We start from the raw sequence: 18,446 nt of genomic DNA on the forward strand, positions 1-18,446 counted from the left end.
TTTGTAAGTTTCAATATTTTATTAAAATAGCATATTCAACCACTGGTAACCAATAATACATTAACTTTCCCCCAGATTGTGCACAACACAGTAGTGATTTAAAATAGCATTTATCCATGAAAGTCAGTGAAAATATTTTCAAATTCAAGTGTGCAACTAGAACTAAACATTTGGGGGGAGAAAACCCAATTTCAAAAGAATACATAAAGCTCTCATACAGAATTCTTTTTATTATAATCCTATAATACTAGATGCCAGTGTTTTCAATCATCTGACAATACTGCTTGCTCTTTTTTTTCTTTATGCATAGTATCTCTCATTTAAAGTACCCACTTTTTATAAATAAATTGGCATTTCCCCATCCCATCTGCAGCTTCACAAAGAAACCAGTAAATAAAACTGTCAAGGACAGTCACAACAAAATGATCTCACAGCAAGATATAAAAACTTGAAGATACTAAAAAAAGGATGCTTCTATCCTATTTTACATAAAAAGACAGATTTAAAAAGTGCAAGGCAAAGATTGCAGTTTTCTTATTTAGGCACATCCACTTCTTTAAAGCAAGCTTCAGAGTGAAATTTCCAGTTTTTCTTCATGATACCTGTTTCGGAAGTCTTTTTAACAAAAGACAAATTATACCTTTCAAACACAAGGAAAGGTTTTCAATTCCTTTCCGACTTAAAGAGTTTTTAGTTATGTCTGGTTCTTCCTTTTTTTATCCTGGCAGGTTTTGGTTTAGGAATATATTGATTATTTGCTTGATATTCCAATTCTTTGCGGAAGTAATGAATTGCTTTATTTAAGCCTTCTTCCAACGGGACCTGTTACCAAAGAGAGACACAGCCGAATAAGTCAAGTTATAAAAGTGCTTATTTGCTCATTGTGATTGTCATACGTATGTCAAACAGGGTTATTTACCGTATTTTTCGCTCTATTGGACGCAGTTTTTCCCCTCCAAAAATTGAGGGGAAATGTGTGTGCGTCCTATGGAGCGAATGCAGGCTTGTGCCATAGCCGCGTGCAACCCCTCCGGCAGGGAGAGGCTGCACGAGGCTATGGCTTCTTTAGCCCTGCGCAGCGTTTCCCGGCAAGGAGAGGCTGCACGGGGCTAAAGGGGAAGGCAAAACAGAGAGCGGGATCCATCCCACTCGCTGCCTTGCCTTCTTCCATAGCTGCGCGCAACCCCTCCGGCAAGGAGAGGCTGCACGGGGCTAAAGGGGAAGCCAAAACAGCGAGCAGGATCCATCCCACTCGCTGCCTTGCCTTCTTCCATAGCTGCGCGCAACCCCTCCAGCAAGGAGAGGCTGCACGGGGCTAAGGGGGAAGCCAAAACAGCGAGCAGGATCCATCCCACTCGCTGCCTTGCCTTCTTCCATAGCTGCGCGCAACCCCTCCAGCAAGGAGAGGCTGCACGGGGCTAAGGGGGAAGCCAAAACAGCGAGCGGGATCCATCTTGCTCGCTGCCTTGGCTTGTTCCATAGCTGCGCGCCACCCCCTCTGGCAGGGAGAGGTTGTGTGCAGCCTGTACGCTGCTCTTTGGGGCTGGGGGGGGGTATTTTTTCTTGATCCCCCCCCCTTAAAACTGGGTGCGCCCTATGGTCCGGTGTGCCCAATGGTGCGAAAAATACGGTATTTAATTTGCTTAATGCATTTACCGTATTTTTCGCTCTATTGGACGCACCAGACCATAGGACGCACCGGACCATAGGAGGGGGAGAACAGGGAAAAAATATTTTTTTCCTTGTTCTCCCCCTCTAAAACAAGGTGTGTTCAAGGTGCATTCACCCGAGCGTGTGGAGCTGGCGGTGGGGGGAAGCGCTGCTTCCCACCCCCAGCCTCAAAGATCCCCGAAGCCTTTGGAGCGCAGCGCCCTGCTGCCCTGCAGAGGCTTTGCGCGCAGCCGTCCCCAAGCTAGAAGAGCGAGACGGAGCCCTCCGTCTCGCTGTTCTGGCTTGGGAACAGCCTTGCTGGCCTCTGCAGGAGAGCGGGGTGAATGCACCCCGCTGCCCTGGAGAGGCTTTGCGCCCAGCCGTCCCCAAGCTAGAACAACAAGATGGAGCCCTCCGCAGCGCTCCGTCTCCCTGTTCTGCCTTTCTGCTTAGCGGCGCAGCCTGCATTCGCTCTATAGGACGCACACACATTTCCCCTTAATTTTTGGAGGGGAAAAAGCGTGTCCTATAGAGCGAAAAATACGGTATATCCCACCGTTCCTCCAAGGAGCTCTAGGTGGTGCATTTACAGATAGTTCACCAAATAACTTAAGGCAGCATTTGCATCCAGTGGCAATTCCTGCGAAAACTTAGTAGCTCTGTCAATTGGCCTGTTCATACCTTAAAATCTGTGAAGTAGGAAGGGGTTTTTCCCCCCACCTTGAATGGTGTCCTGGCACCTTTCAGTTGGAGGTGCAGCAGGGCTTTGCTGAGGATTTTCAGCAAAACAGGCAGGCAGGGGAAGCCTGTGAAGATACTCTACCATCTGCCTCCCTGGCCTGAGAATGTGGGGCAGGCCGCCTCTTTTCCTGATCAATGGGGTGGAGATCATGAGTGAAGGAGTAGCCCAAACTCAATCCCTTCCACCCCATGTGATCTCCACGGTATGGAGAGAGTTCATGGGGTTGGGGAGCAGCCTGCTCCTTCGCCCGCACGTGTCTGGGCTGGATGGCAGTTGCCTGCCTTCTCCTGAGCAGGTTCGCTGCACCTTTCCTCTTAGGGAGACCATATGCATCAAGAGGAAAGGCTCAGGCAAGCACTACAGAGCCTGAGATTGTATGAGTGGCATGCGGGCAAAGGAACATTTCCATCACCCCCGCAATCTCCCCTGCCTCCACCACAGTTGCCTCCTGGGGAAAAGAGGAAGACAGACCATGCAAAGCCGGCTGAGGCAGCACTGCAAACAGAGCATGATAGAGCCTGGCTCTCGAGGAGACACACACACCCCAGCCCAAAGATGGGCTCTGGGATGGGTCTTCTCAGAGAGGTGCATTCCCACACCTTTGGGACTGGGGGGGGGGGGAGCACTGGAGGTAGGTAACTGGCAATCCTTAAGTACAACAGTCTCAATTGGCCCTTCTGACTTATTCCTCCTCTACATTATTAGCAAAATACGGAGGTGGAGAGAGGTACACCTCCCTCTTCTATTTCTTCCGCTTTTACTGGACTACAACTCCCATCATCCCTGGCCACGGGGAAAAAGAAGAAGAAACAACTGCTATGGCATGAGTTTGGGACCTCTTCAACTTGTGTCCGCAGTAAAATCTGGCAGTAACCATAGACTAAAGTACTGCATTCATCAAAGCGATAAAAGTTGCAAAACTGTGGAGTGTGCTGGAAGTATCACAATCTCCAGGCACCACCTCTTCCAATAGCTTAAGGCAGGAATGAAGAGTTCCTATAGGAATTTGTAAAGCTACCTGGAAGATGGTAAGTTGGGTTCCCAAAGTTCTCCCTGAGGAGGACTGGTGAGTTTTGAGGGCATAATAAGTGGAATGCCCAACTTTGCCATACCTACCTCTTTCAGCAGATCCAGTTTACTTCCTGCCATTTCCTATGTTGCAGGGGCACTTGCTCACAGATAATGAAAAATGTGACTGGCAAAATGAATAATCAAGCTCCCTCAGAATTTTTGGACTGTTACTCACTTGAATAAACTGGAGCTAGGATTGCAGCAATTATCTATTCTGAGTAAGGAATTCTCAGTCTCTTGCTCCAATACTTTTCTCTTTCTTCTGCCTACTTACAAAATATGCAGCCTAGAAACAAGTTAGCTGCAAGCCAAAACTCAGAAGTAAACCTCAACGGGCGTTATTTGTGTACAGAATGCACACCACTGAACTACCGCCCTTTTATTATTTTATTTAGGTAATTTATAACCTGCTCTTCATTAAATCAACACCAGAGTGGGGTACAACCTAAGGAAGCTCTCTGAAAAAATCAAAACCACAACGATGATAAATTATACATGTAAGAATGTGTCTGAACTAAGGCAGACAGATATTTGTTGCATACTTCTAGCGTTTACTCCCCACTGAACAAAACTATACTAGCTTCTGGGGGCGGGGGGGAATAGCAGAGCTTCACACAGGCTTAATTTCAAACCTACACCCAACCTGCATGCAGACACACACACAAAAAGCATTCTGCTTTCCTACTAGCAGTGCTACTGCTAAGAAAATGGATGTTAAGGATTCTCAAGGCATCTCCGTCCGAAAGGTAGAAAGCACAATTGATCATTACCACTCTATAATGACCTACTGTTCAATAAAACTTGTTTCAGTGGGAGCAGAGTCAGATCCACAAACACACATTTTCCTTCACTGCCTTTGTTAAAATCACTTTCGCTCTCAAGGGCCCCTGCTTATTTGCTCTAGATTTAACTAGCTTAGCTGTTTGTTTTAAAGATGAATACCAGAAGTGTGGCTATTATCTATCAAGGAGCAGCAGCAATATTGATTTTTTTTGGGTGGGGGTGGAGAAGAACTCTTCCCAAAAGGAGGTAGCACATCATGGAAGGAATTTCATTAGATTTGCCCTGCGCAGCAAGGAACACAGAGCATTACTCATTTCTTGATGGTGTTGCCTTTCAAATATATTTGCACACAACACTGTCAACTCTAGAATTACATACCACAGGTTCCCAACCAAGTAGTAACTTGGCTTTCTTGATGTCAGGCTTCCTTTTCTGAGGGTCATCTTGAGCTTCTGACAGAAACTGGATTTCACTTCCGCTGCCTGCCAAAAAACAGCAACACCAAACTCGCAAATATTACAAAGCTACATTGGTTTCTGGTGATCGACTAACCGTTTCAGAAGTCTGAAACAAATCAAAACAGGTAGTTTTCAAATGTCCCCCTATACAGCACGTGTTTTCCAACACAGGCTGAAACAAAGGCTTCACACACCTACAACTCCCCTAAAGTATGGTGTACAAAGTCAAGAGACCACACAGGTCCAGTGCAGTTATAATGCAGCCCCATCATCCTTGCAGTTGGAAACCCAGCAAGTCCAACCTAGCATTAAGCGCAAGTAACAGTTCAGGCAGAAAGTAGCTTCCTTGTCCGCTCCTCCTGATGCACCCCTAAAAATGTTCCACTGAGGTTTGGGGTACCCTGCTAAGTAAGTGGGCTGGGCTGAGGTACAGGGGTACACCATCATGGAAGCTTAGCTGGCTGCAAGCCAGTGTTCTGTGGGCACACAATCTCTTCTGCCCATGTAAATACTTCTCCTTCCTTCCTTTTATCCTAAGTCCCATCCAGCTGTTCTAATTTCTCATCTGCTGAGGTAAGGGAATTGATGAGAGGGCTGGAGTTGCTCCATGTCCCCAGGAATTCCTGCTACCCTTCATAAAGCTGGAAAGATAACAACTGAAGCAGAAAGTATACTATTTGCATACTGTAATACAGTGGTACCTCGGGTTAAGAACTTAATTCGTTCTGGAGGTCTGTTCTTAACCTGAAACTGTTCTTATCCTGAAGCACTACTTTAGCTAATGGGGCCTCCTGCCGCCGCCGCTACACGATTTCTGTTCTCATCCTGAAGCAAAGTTCTTAACCCAAAATAATATTTCTGGGTTAGCGGAGTCTGTAACCTGAAGCATATGTAACCAGAACTGTATTCTGAATCGCACAAGGTGTTAACAGCTGCCCCTGTTCAGCCATTTGCCTCAGGCATGTAAAAAGTGCTGTGGAGGAAGCAAGTATGCGTTTTCTCACTCGTACCTCGTGTGATTCCAATAGTGTGGGGAATCAAAACACCCTAATAGGGCAATAGCATTATTTACCATTAATATTTATTAGTTGCTTTCCTCACAAAAGTGACCCAAAGCAACTTAAAAGTATACCAACCAACCAATAAAAAAACTACTATGAAATTAGGCCTTACAGAACTAAGAGAGGCCTCAAATCCCCGAAACCTTTCAAATTACAGGCCAAAAGCCCAGGTAAAATGGGAAGGTTTCGCCTGATACCTTAAAAAGATAAAAAGCTGGCACCAGGCATGTCTCTCTTATAATTTCCCTCATTATGACTCCAGCCCAAAGTCTGCAACCAAGCAGAAGTGGCTTCCTGGCAGCAGGGTTGCTGCTGCTTACTGGTGCGCCAACTTCGCGGGCGCTACCTTTTGGTTAAGCAGCACTGTTGGGAAGTTAGAGTTGCAGCTCCACCCACCAGGTGAACCTCTTCTCCACTCATGCCGTTCTACTGGATAAACCCCAACGGGTACAAGTATGCAAGCCGTTCCAAGTTTGTTCAGGGCAATTATATGTCATACTTACCAACGAGTTTCTTAATTAACTGGGCAAACTCTAAAATAGAGTGTTCTTCTGGATTCCCCTAAGGATATAAGAAGCACTATTAAAATGACATTTTACCCCCAAAAAAAGAGCTTTATTTTGAAATAAGGTAACTAGCAAATAAAAGGACTAGATCAGGCACAGGCAAACTCGGCCCTCCAGCTGTTTTGGGACTACAACTCCCATGGTCCCTAACAGGACCAGTGGTCAGGGATGATGGGAACTGTAGTCCCAAAACATCTGGAGGGCCAAGTTTGCCTATGCCTGGACTAGATCCTAACTTTTGTGTAGTGAACAGGATGTGGTTTCCTGCCCCCCCCTCTCTGCAGCCTCCTGTGAAGAGCTGTCTTGAGAGTGGGAGTGAACAAACCCTCACAAACAGAATGGCAATTGTGTGAGGTGATACTCAACGGGGAGGAGGAATAGCTAGACGCCCGTGATTCCCCACTCCTTACGCAAATGGAAGAACCCACCACACACCAGCAACCTTCGACCAAAAATGATGTCACTAGTTGTTACCACATTTCAAAGCAGGAGTAAAAGCCCACAGGTAACATTTACAAACACGAGCCTAAACTGCTTAAGGCAATTTCTGTTTCCGTAATACAATCCCGGGAGAGGAAACTCAGGTGGGGAAAGTCGCAGCGTGGAATCTGACAATGCATTAAGATCTTTCCACCAGTGCAAGCCATTCTGCTTGCTGGATGGAACAATCTCTGCTCTCTTCACCCCACATACTGTCCTGGGGGTTCTCCTGACCCCTAAGAGTGGACTTGGGGGGGGGGTGCATGGGTCACACGAGGTGGGGGAAGCCTCATTGTGCCAGCATGTGTCCTTGTGGCTGTTTCTGCTAGTGCATTGGGTTAGCTGAATCTAGCTCAGTCTCTAGCATTACATATGCCGACGTCAACACGCTGCAACGCAGAACTGAACTTATAAATTCTGGCTTGCAAAGGCTTCGCTCACGATCAAAAGCCGATAGTATCTGAAGAGGAGGAAGAATGCCGGTAAATTCACAATGCCGATTGTTCTCAGTGTGCTGAGCATGTTTGTGGCAAAGGGAGGGAGGGTACATCGCTACCATTATTCTCAGAACTTCATAATGCCAAACGCTTCTCACATGACTAGATTCAACGGATTAAGAGAATGGGCACGTAATTCCAACACAGGGTCTTAGACTTAGATCAATGAGAAAAAAGGAAAGAAGAAAACCACGTGCTTACCAAGTTAACAGGACTGCTGACATTGCTGTTCATTAAGGCCACCAGCCCATTCACAAGGTCGCTGGAAAAACAATACATGACAACACAGCTTGAGCAGACTTACTTCCTCACGTGTTTTACAGCCTGACTGTCCAAAATGCTGATTGGGGGGGGGGGGGAACTGTGCGGCAGCAACTTTAACAGCCTTAGGTGGGCTTCTAGCAGAGCACATTATGCACTGGAGCAATGAATTTCTGCCTTATCCATTTCCATACAGTACCAAGCAGCAGGCGAAAACAAGATGCATTCAAGGAGCGCATTGAAGGAACCATGTGAACAGTTCACATCCAATTTAAAAGTACTAAAAACTGATTTAAAAAAGGTAAAGGTAAAGGTACCCCTGCCCGTACAGGCCAGTCTTGACAGACTCTAGGGTTGTGAGCCCATCTCACTCAAGAGGCCGGGGGCCAGCGCTGTCCGAAGACACTTCCGGGTCACGTGGCCAGCGTGACATCGCTGCTCTGGCGAGCCAGAGCCGCACACGGAAACGCAGTTTACCTTCCCGCTAGTAAGCGGTCCCTATTTATCTACTTGCACCCGGGAGTGCTTTCGAACTGCTAGGTTGGCAGGCACTGGGACCGAACAGCGGGAGTGCACCCCGCCACGGGGATTCGAACCGCCGACCTTTCGATCGGCAAGCCCTAGGCACTGAGGCTTTAACCCACAGCGCCACCCGCGTCCCTAGAAAAACTGATTTACTTGACCACAAACACAATCGGTGTCTGCCCTCTACTTAAGTATGCAGTGTTCATTAATCTGGGCAGAGAATTCCAGTAGTACTGATTTGTTGTTTTTTAAGAAAACTGCGCTTTCATGTCTTTGTCGCACTAAATTTGGGCATGTGCAGGATGGGACAAATACTGCTACTCAGCTACAAACCTAGGGAAATCTGACTGCCCTCTCCTCCACCTCAGTTTCCAAATTAATCAAGCTGCCGCTGAATAACAATAATCAACTAAATTATTTAAAACCTCCGGAAAAGTCATATTTGACTGTAGCAGAATTTTATTATTATTAAAGTTTTTTTATATATATATACAGCAAGATAGAAAAGGGAGGGAGGAGAAAATAGGGGACTATAGCAGCACTTTAAAGGTTAAGTAATCTACTGTGCCTTTTGTAGACTAGAGCCTACCACCATTGTCAGTGCACCATCATCTTAAAAGCCCCGCTGGCTCAAATCACTGGTTTCTAAATACAAATTGCATATCCATTGTGCAAACACAAGATGGCAGCAATGGACCGAGTCCTCTAACACGATCATTTTTCAACTCAGAAATATAAGCTACTGTCTTCTGAAAACCCGCACTTCGGATTTCAGACTGCTAAGGCAGCTATTTCCTACTTTAGTGTCTGCTATTCTGTTTTTAACAAAATTTGACGTTTATTTAGCACCACAGTGGCATTCAAGACACTGGAAAAGCAGAAGATACTGGAAGGAATAGGATAGTGCTGGGTTTTTATTGTAACCATCAGTAGGAATCCTAATCTGCGTAAATAATGTAATTGGGATTTTATTTGTATCCTGCCTTTCTCCGGGTGCATTTTAAAGCTTACAAAGCTGGGATATGCATCTATCTGTGTCACCTTATGTGGACAGAAGTTCTGCCAGAGTATGCTCTGCATTGCAGGGGATCCTGGGTTCAAACCATGGCTTATCTTGCTAAAAAGGATCTTTGGGGTGATGTGAGAGACTTTTGCCCAAGACCCCGCAGTCAGTCAGATTAGATAATAGAGAGGTGGAACGATTGCAGCTTCTTAAAACTCAACGAGGCAAAAGGACGTTTGCTGAAACAGGACTACTGTTTCCAGTGTTGTCCGCAGCCCCTTTTCTGACGTTAGCCTCAGTGGGACAAAGGCTATCATATGTCCAGTTGTCAAGAGGCAGGCAGAGCTAGAAGGAACTCCAATTCCAAATTTCTCCCAACGGTTTATGGTTCTAAACGCATTGTTTTTTAAGGCCAGGACCAAGGTATTAATGTTGTTCTGGGCATAATTTTGTGGGAGTCATCAGGCAACAAGTGATGATGATGCTGCATCATTTTTTAATCAACATTTACACTGCTGTACCTATGCTGTTTTCAAGTCAATGTCTTTTTCTTTCATTCAGAACTACCTATGTGCCCATTGATAAAATGGCAGCAGAAAAAATGGAATCGCGATTGATCATGCAGTTACATCAAGATTCCCTTTTTGCATGCCGATCTAATCGAATACATACAAGTATTTGCATGCATCAGAAGCTAATGAGAAAGAGGGGGGTGCAGAGGAAGGCATGAACTGAATACCGCATTAAAAAACAACAGCAACCCTGTGCACGTGCCAATTACAAAAGTAACTGAAGAGCTTGTCCAAGTTAAATCAGAAAGCAGGTGAAACACAGGAAACCCACAGAGCTCTTAAGGAGGCTCTATTTCGAACTGAATTGTGCAGAGAAAAAGGCCTGCTCACACAAGGAGTCAACCTTTGTTATGGGATGGAGAAATAAACTCAGTGTAACATTGCACGGTCCCATTCATGAAACAAAAAAGAATTCACTACTCCCACGCGAGTAGTGCTTTTCACATAAGTAGTGCTTTTGCACAATCCAGTCTCAGAATCCACTGGACAGCAGCTGTTTTGTGACGCACACTAAAAGTTTAAGCAGGGGCTTAACTATGGATTCAAATTATTCTACCTTTTCCAAGCTTTCAATGCAAGAAAGAGGCATTGGGTTTGAAAGGTCACAGACTGCTACCCTTTATGTTCTGGTTTTTAAGATAGAAGAAATCACACATTGGGATAATGGGCTGCAAGCTGTAAGGGCTGAGAAATACTGATCTGTAGACTTGGGATAGTTAACAATGCAGAGGAAATAGCAAAAAGTAAACATTCTGACATCACTGCATGACTAATGTTGAAATACGCTTTTCTCTTCCCCAGCACTCCACATTCATTCTTCTTCTTTTTTTGTTCAGTGTCCCTTCCTCAGGTATACTGAAACAAGGAAGGTGAAACAAACGTACCTGACATACTGAAATGCTCTGGTTTGAGTCCCAGGCCCATATACCTAGGGGGAAATAAAATAAAATGAGTATTACTGATAAGAAGTATCAATATGTCCATCACTTTTACTGATAAACACATAACTCCTCTCCAATTCGTTTGTGACAAGTGTGTTGAATGCAAAATCTGTCCTGGTCTGATCTATAATTTGATTATCTATGGCTAGATGCACAGGTTAAACTAGCTCATATACACCTCACAAACATTTTTATAGTCATAGGTAAAGGGACCCCTGACAATTAGGTCCATTCGTGGCAGACTCTGGTGTTGCGGCGCTCATCTCGCTTTATTGGCAGAGGGAGCCAGCATTTGTCCGCAGACAGCTTCCAGGTCATGTGGCCAGCATGACTAAGCCGCTTCTGGCAAACCAGAGCAGCGCACAGAAACGCCGTTTACCTTCCCGCCAGAGAGGTACCTATTTATCTACTTGCACTTTGATGTGCTTTCGAACTGCTAGGTTGGCAGGAGCTGGGAGAGCAACGGGAGCTCACCCCGTCGCAGGGATTCGAACCACCGACCTTCTGATCTGCAAGTCGTAGGCTCTGTGGTTTAACCCACAGCGCCACTCGCATCCCCCATTGATAGTCATAGGGTGGCATAAATGAGTCTCACCAAGCAGACTGATCTAGCTACAGATTTTATTTCCCTTTCCCTTTTCCCTTTCCTTTTCATAGCATCGCTGCACCAAGTTTTTCTCCACCATCTTTAATGTTCGACTTACAAAACAACATTGTTGTTGTTTTAAGAAAAGGAAGAGTATATTCCAGTTCATATGGAATGAATTTTATTTTTGTTTTGTCAAGTGGAAGGGAACAGATCTTTGTATACGGGTTGACAAAAGGAAACAAGATTTGAAGTCATTCCCTGCGCCTTTGCTGACGGTTTGCAGAGTTGGAAGAATTCGCACCCTTTTTCTTTTCCTGGGGCTAGCTGAGCGACTGGTAACATCAGTTTGTGCCCTAGCAACAGTCTTCTGAAAACACACACAGGCTACAAGAGCGCTGCTTGTACACTGTTGTTTGCCAGAAAGCAAAGCGTGTCAATCTTTAGCAGTTGTCTGGAGTGAATCTCATGAGATTTTACTGCTCTTCAAAATGCACATCAAAATATCTTTGCAGCAGAGCCCTCCTGAAAAAAAGTTTGTTATTGACTTTACAACACATTCCAGCTCTGTCCTACTAATATAAAGTATTAATGTAACAACTGGTCATGAAACTAATCCACTATGGTCACTAAGTTAAAAAAAACAACTTAATAGGAAGTTTCATTTTCTTATTTTTACTGGGTGGTACCCAATAGTGTTGTACGGACGCGGGTGGTGCTGTGGGTTAAACCACAGAGCCTAGGACTTGCCAATCAGAAGGTTGGTAGTTCGAATCCCCGCGATGGGATGAGCTCCTTTTGCTCGGTCTCTGCTCCTGCCAACCTAGCAGTTCGAAAGCACGTCAAAGTGCAAGTAGATAAATAGGTACCACTCTGGCGGGAAGGTAAATGGAGTTTCCGTGCGCTGCTCTGCTCTAGTCATGCTGGCCACATGACCTTGAAGCTGTATGCTGGCTCCCTCAGCCAATAACGCGAGGTGAGTGCCGCAACACCAGAGTCTGCCACGAATGGACCTAGTGGTCAGGGGTCCCTTTACCTTACCCAATAGTGTCAACTTGACGGACAGAAAGCATCTGTCTGTGGGAGACCAATTCCCCCTAGTTCCTCCCTTTAATCTGCTCTAAGCATCCAGGGAGCCCTGAACAGATTTAGGGAGGAAAATCTTCAAAGGTTGTCCCCTTTCATATTGTATTGATGGATGCCTCTCAGCAGCAGAGCCACCACTGGATACAAAAACAGTAACTCAAGCACCCAACTACCAGATGCTATCTCATAACACTAGACATGATTAACACATACATCCTTGCCATTTCTTGACTGTAGCATTAAGGGATGGCTGGATGCATGAATAGCTGTCACAGATAAATGACCACAGTTACAACTGCCGGGTTACCCAATATCAACTCAAGGTCCTTTTCAATTGGGACAGTTCATACGTTTAGCAAAGAGGTATTTCATTTTGGTAAAAAACCAACAACAGTGTACATGCATGTTTGAACAAGTCCTGTGTGGAAAACAAATAATTATACTGAAGCTCTATTTTAACTCCTGTTGATAGCCAAATAAATTAGCTGATGTTACGGGGTTTTTTCCAAGCAGAATACAACTGGACATAAAAACGGATTTGTATGGATAGCTGTCTTTTAGTATATTTACTAAGACTGCAATCCTATGCACACTTACTTGAGATCAAGTCCTATTGAACACAGTGAGACTGCACTATAACAGTAACTGAAGACCTGAATCAAACGACTGTCCGTCACAAGAGTTTGATTATGTAAAGGTAAAGGTAAAGGTACCCCTGCCTGTTCGGGCCAGTCTTGCCAGACTCTAGGGTTGTGCGCTCATCTCACTCTATAGGCCAGGAGCCAGCACTGTCCGCAGACACTTCCGGGTCACGTGGCCAGCGTGACAAGCTGCATCTGGCGAGCCAGCACAGCACACGGAACGCTGTTTACCTTCCCGCTGGTAAGCGGTCCCTATTTATCTACTTGCACCCAGAGGTGCTTTCGAACTGCTAGGTTGGCAGGCGCTGGGACCGAACGACGGGGGCGCACCCCGCCGCGGGGATTTGAACCGCCAACCATGCGATCGGCAAGTCCTAGGCGCTGAGGCTTTAACCCACAGCGCCACCTGCGTCCCTATTTTGATTATGTGGTTCAGCGCAAATTCTTTATCCGGAGAACTTTAAGTTCTGCACCATTTTAAGACATTTTAGTGAACATACAGGACCGTTCAAGTTCAGGGTTCAGGTTCTTAAACCTACACAATTCATACAAATGACATTTCACAAAGCGACAATTTATTTTACTTGGGTCTTCCGCATAAATCCAATGAACAGCAATTGAGTTCAGAGGACAGGATGGTAAATACATACAGTTAAGGGTTCTCCCTGAAGAGCCTGCAGGATGAAGTTACTGACAACTCTGCCATCATTCATGTGCATCCGAGGGCCAAAAGTATTGAATATTCTTGCCACTCTTACTTCTACGCCCTCCTGGAAGAATAAGAAAAAAGCTTTTTGTTTTTTAAAAATGCACTAATTTATTTTTTTAATTCTCTATTGCTACCCTACCCCAGACAGAAGATGACAGTTAACAAGACACACAAAGCCAGCTTCTGCATTTGCTTATGAAAAGGGGGAGAAGAATCCCACATTGCCGTGTTATCTTACGATTTTCATGCCTCTATGCCAGAATAAGACAAAAACATACCCAAATCACTTAACGTGGTTTTAGCATATTCAATACTACCTACATAATATTGCTGTTCTTGGAACTGTTTCTCAGACATCAGTCTTTACCAAGGAGGTCCTAGTTTCAACCAAATGGGTTCCTAATTATTTATTTTTCATCTACTAGACCAGGGGTCAGCAAACTTTTTCAGCAGGGGGCCGGTCCACTGTCCCTCAGACCTTGTGGGGGGTCCGGACTATATATATATTTTAAAAAATGAACGAATTCCTATGACCCACAAATAACCCAGAGGTGCATTTTAAATAAAAGCACACATTCTACTCATGTAAAAACACACTGATTCCCAGACCGTCCGCGGACCGGATTTAGAAGGCGACTGGGCCGGATCCAGCCCCTGGGACTTAGTTTGCCTACCCATGTACTAGACTGTCAGGTGCATGAAACACTTCAAGCAAACCAACAAAACTAATATTGCAGAGTTTGGCCTCTAAGCAAACCATGTTTGGAACCCAAGCACTACCAGGAATAGGAGGCAGTCTATACCAATTGTACAGCATCCTTTCATGCGAGAGAATGTTGGATTTTCACCAGAATCATTCACTCACACCACCTAAGTGACCTTGTATTTCTAGATCGTGTGTTGCAGCTCTCAAGTTCTGAACGTTTTTGATTCTGCCGGCCAAATGTCACAACCATTACCTGCTTCATATAGGCATAGCACATTGTTTCGGCAACCCTCTTTCCTTCGTCGTAACATGCTCTAGGTCCTATGGGATTCACGTGACCCCAGTAATCTTCGTTTTGTGGGTGAACTTCAGGATCTTGAGAGTGGGGGGAGGGAGAAAGAGAGAGGGAGAAAGCGAGAATGAGTTTCACTATTCAGCAGCACAGAAAGGGTTACTATTAAGGTACTCTCTACAGCAGGGGTCAGCACACCTTTTCAGAAGGGGGCCGGTCCACTGTCCCTCAGACCTTGTGGGGAGCCGGACTATATTTTAAAGAGGGGGAAATGAACGGATTCCTATGCCCCACAAATAACCCAGAGATGCATTTTAAATAAAAGGACACATTCTACTCATGTAAACACAAGCTGATTCCCTGACCGTACACGGGCTGGATTTAGAAGGCAATTGGGCTAGATCCGGCCCCTGGGCCTTAGTTTGCCTACCCATGCTCTACAGAGTAGTGAGTACCAGGGTTGAGTCTTAGGGTTCTGTTTGCCACAATATCAATTTCAAGGAAGTGACACTCTCCACCTCTATAAAGCCTTGTTCCTACTGCTGGGGCTGTTTTCATATACTGTTTGGTCCACTGCTGTTGCTCTGATGCCATTTCCCCCATTGCATTACTCCCTGAGTGATCCCAGCCAATCAAGGACCACATATGGGATGCAATGTGAAGACACTACAGAGCAAAGCTTGGGCATTCACCAGCTCCACGAGGGGCAAATGAAGCCCATTCAGAGTAACGTCAATGCTTCCTATAGTCTGTCACATAAGAAGTTATTCAGAACCAGCTGGCCTGGCCATTTTTATTCGGTCTGAAAAGATTTAACGGAAACACACTCAGCTTCTAAAATGCTTTCCCAAGGACTTATGGCTAGAGAAAGGCTAAACTGGGGTAGGAAAATGAATTCAGCATGATTCCCATCCAAGCACCAAAGATCAGCTTGCAAAAAGCATGGGGCTATGAATGTGCCCGCAAACCGCCCTTTTGCCCCCCCCCAATCATTCCTTGCCCCACACGTGATGTCATATATGACATCAGATGTAGGACAGGTGGGTGGGACTTCTTAAAAATGACCAGAGGTTTGCTTACTGCTGGGCCAGAGTAACTCACAGGAAGACACATACCCTACTGATGTCCCATTAGCACAGTGGTACAATAATCACATATTACGCAAGTTGAACATTCTGCTTAATTTGCAGGACCTTCACAACAGGAAAAAACTAAGGCAAATGCAATAGTCCCCAAGCAGGTGGCATCTAAACATACTTCAGTGATGACTTAAGGATACACGTCGGAAACTCCCAAATCAAGGCTTTATGGGGCAGCGTCAACTAAGCCATATTACGCCATGCACTGGTGTAATGCAGTAAAATGTTGAATGCAGTAAAAGTATTATAGGGACCAAAGAATGAAAATGATAGCAGTATATTGAAAAGGTAGAGGAGGGATTGATCCTGGAGTACTGAGTTAAAAGTCACACTATCAAGCCCAGTTATCCATGGAAATTAATGCCCCCTAGATTTTAAAATGAAGATCAAGCTTTTTGTTTGTGTAGGTGAGCAAAAAGGAACATTTCAAAATAATATCTTCATCAAAAGCATAGTAAGATCCATTGACTGCAGGGCAGGGGGTCAAATGTGAAGGAAAACGTAGCAGATGGAGAAAAAGCCTTGCCAGCTCTCCCCGCCTTGCTTAAAACTATGCTTGGAGGCCTCCTCCCTTCAGTAAAAGACTAGCTCCCAAATCAGCCACTGCCACGTCCACTTCTTACCTCCATATACTTCAGAGGTAGATGCAAGAAGAAGCCGAGCTCCAACACGTTTTGCTAACCCTTAAAAGAAAAAAAAGAGGGTGAACTTTAGTGAAAATGAACGAACTCACGCTTATCTTAATTTAATTTTGACCAAAGGGGGCTAAGCAACCAGGAGTTCCACATTCCATTCAGTAGCAGGCTTTGTTGTAAAAGCTTTCAGACCAAAATTTAACTTCTCACCCCAAAAAACACCCTTAAAAACTATGCTTTAAAGTGGCTCTGCATTACTCCAGCAGTGCAGACCTCCTGTAATTTTGCAGAACTGATGTGGAGAGCCTTGTGGCATCATAAGGAGGTTCATTATTGCAGCACAAGCTTTAGCAAGAGTTCGTCTCAATGGGTGCCGTCTTTGTTGTTTTTGCCAAGAGGGACTTCACATGTGGCTTTTGGGGATTAGACCCTGCCTCTGTCAACCTAAACTACTTCACAGGGTTGTTGCGGGGATTAATGGGGAATGGGAGAGCCATGTATGCCACACCTTGAGCTCCTTGGAACAAAAGATGGGACAGAAATGCAAAATGAAATACCCAAAAATGCTTACTCTCATCCTGCCCATTTGGAAGTCTAGCACAACAGGCATGAAAGCATAGTTAAGGATTTTCTGAATGCTTCAAGAAATTCCCTGCTGCTTGGTATAAGACTACAAGCATCCAAAACAGTTAATGGCCTGTCCGCGTCTATATAATAAGGTAAGGATACTACCAAGAACCCCAAATTTCTGCAAAAGGAAGTCAAGAGAATACATCTTTGGCCCGCTCTTAGAACTCGCTGAATAGCATGAAAAGTGACTTGAGATGGTATAGGAATTTATTTGTGGCAAATATCCTGCACTATCCTCAAGTGCCAAGAAGATCTTCTTTGTAATGACATCAGTCCGCATCACTGGGCATATCCCTGGTTCACCCCATCACACTTGTTCATGAAAGTGGCTACCCTGGGACTGAAGGATGGCAAAAATATACTGTTTGACTTCCCTTAAAATTAGGGATAAGGAAACTGTGTAGATCCAGATGCTGCTGGAATACAAATCCCATCATCCCTGGCCATTGGCCATGATGGCTGGACTACAAAATCCCACCATCCCTGGCCATTGGCCATGATGGCTGGACTACAAATCCTATTATTCCCTGGCCATGTTGGCTAAGGTAGATGGGAACTGGAGCCCAACAAACTCCAGAAGGTCACAGGTTCCTCACCCCTGCCCTAAGGCTTGCTGTTTTGGCATGCAAGTACTTAGCTTCAAGTAGGGATACCAACTTGAAACAAAAAGGAATGCCCTGCTGGGGTTTCTAAAGAATATTTAAGTCATTTACAAACAGACATACAGGTGCAAACATCTGGAATCAGGATGCTGCACTTTTCTCCAGTAAAAGTCAGTAGCGATGCACCGTACCATCTCAATGAACGTCATGCTGCTTATTTCACATAATCCATTCACCGACTCACCCAACATGTTCAGCGTCCCTATGGTGTTGGTCTTTAGCGTCTTGATGGGATTATACATGTAATTTGGAGGGGAAGCTGGAGAGGCCAGGTGGTAAATTTGGTCCACTGTGAAACAATGACAAAAAAAGAGAAGAGTGTTTATTTTACACCCACTTAGTTGGGAGATTTAAAAAGGGGGAAGGAGTTGTAGGTATTCAGGGACACTTCCACCATGCCAGATCTCTTGGATGTGGGAACAGAGCCAATGAGAGAACTGAACTGACAGAAGAAAATGGAAGGCAAGGGTCCAAGAGTGAATAGCAGCCCAGATTTGGAGACAATCACTTCTTCTAACTCTCATGAGCAAGAGCCTACTTGCAAGGGTCTACTCACAAGCGAGGCAAGACAAAAGCATGGCTGGAAGGCTGCGTTAAAAGGGCAAAAGGACGATGTTCTTTGGCTCTTCTCTACAAGAGAACCAGAAGCTACTGTATGATACATCTCTCTTGTCATCTGGAAGAGCCCAGAGACCTACAACTTGCAGGCTTGTCCCACTTGTCCTTCCTCACGCTAGTCAAATCTCAAAC

General features: G+C 45.1%; 1 protein-coding gene across 2 annotated transcripts in view; it reads right to left on the minus strand.

Annotated features, from left to right (window-relative positions):
* The window catches only part of UXS1 (UDP-glucuronate decarboxylase 1), a 42,358-nt gene continuing 23,912 nt past the window's right edge, over nucleotides 1–18,446 (minus strand). The window contains exons 7-15 of one of the 2 annotated variants that reach the window (XM_083437971.1): nucleotides 17,881–17,985; nucleotides 16,393–16,452; nucleotides 14,592–14,713; nucleotides 13,574–13,693; nucleotides 10,554–10,597; nucleotides 7,510–7,570; nucleotides 6,265–6,326; nucleotides 4,625–4,724; nucleotides 1–822 (exon numbers count right to left, since the gene is read on the minus strand). In XM_083437971.1, coding sequence (XP_083294097.1) covers nucleotides 691–822; nucleotides 4,625–4,724; nucleotides 6,265–6,326; nucleotides 7,510–7,570; nucleotides 10,554–10,597; nucleotides 13,574–13,693; nucleotides 14,592–14,713; nucleotides 16,393–16,452; nucleotides 17,881–17,985 — 806 coding nt within the window. In that variant the 3' untranslated portion in view covers nucleotides 1–690. Of the gene's footprint in view, nucleotides 823–4,624; nucleotides 4,729–6,264; nucleotides 6,327–7,509; nucleotides 7,571–10,553; nucleotides 10,598–13,573; nucleotides 13,694–14,591; nucleotides 14,714–16,392; nucleotides 16,453–17,880; nucleotides 17,986–18,446 lie in introns of both variants that reach the window. The other variant, XM_083437970.1, reaches the window with a different exon arrangement.

Source organism: Podarcis tiliguerta (assembly GCF_965153285.1).
Source record: "Podarcis tiliguerta genome assembly, chromosome: 4".
Lineage (NCBI taxonomy): Eukaryota > Metazoa > Chordata > Lepidosauria > Squamata > Lacertidae > Podarcis > Podarcis tiliguerta.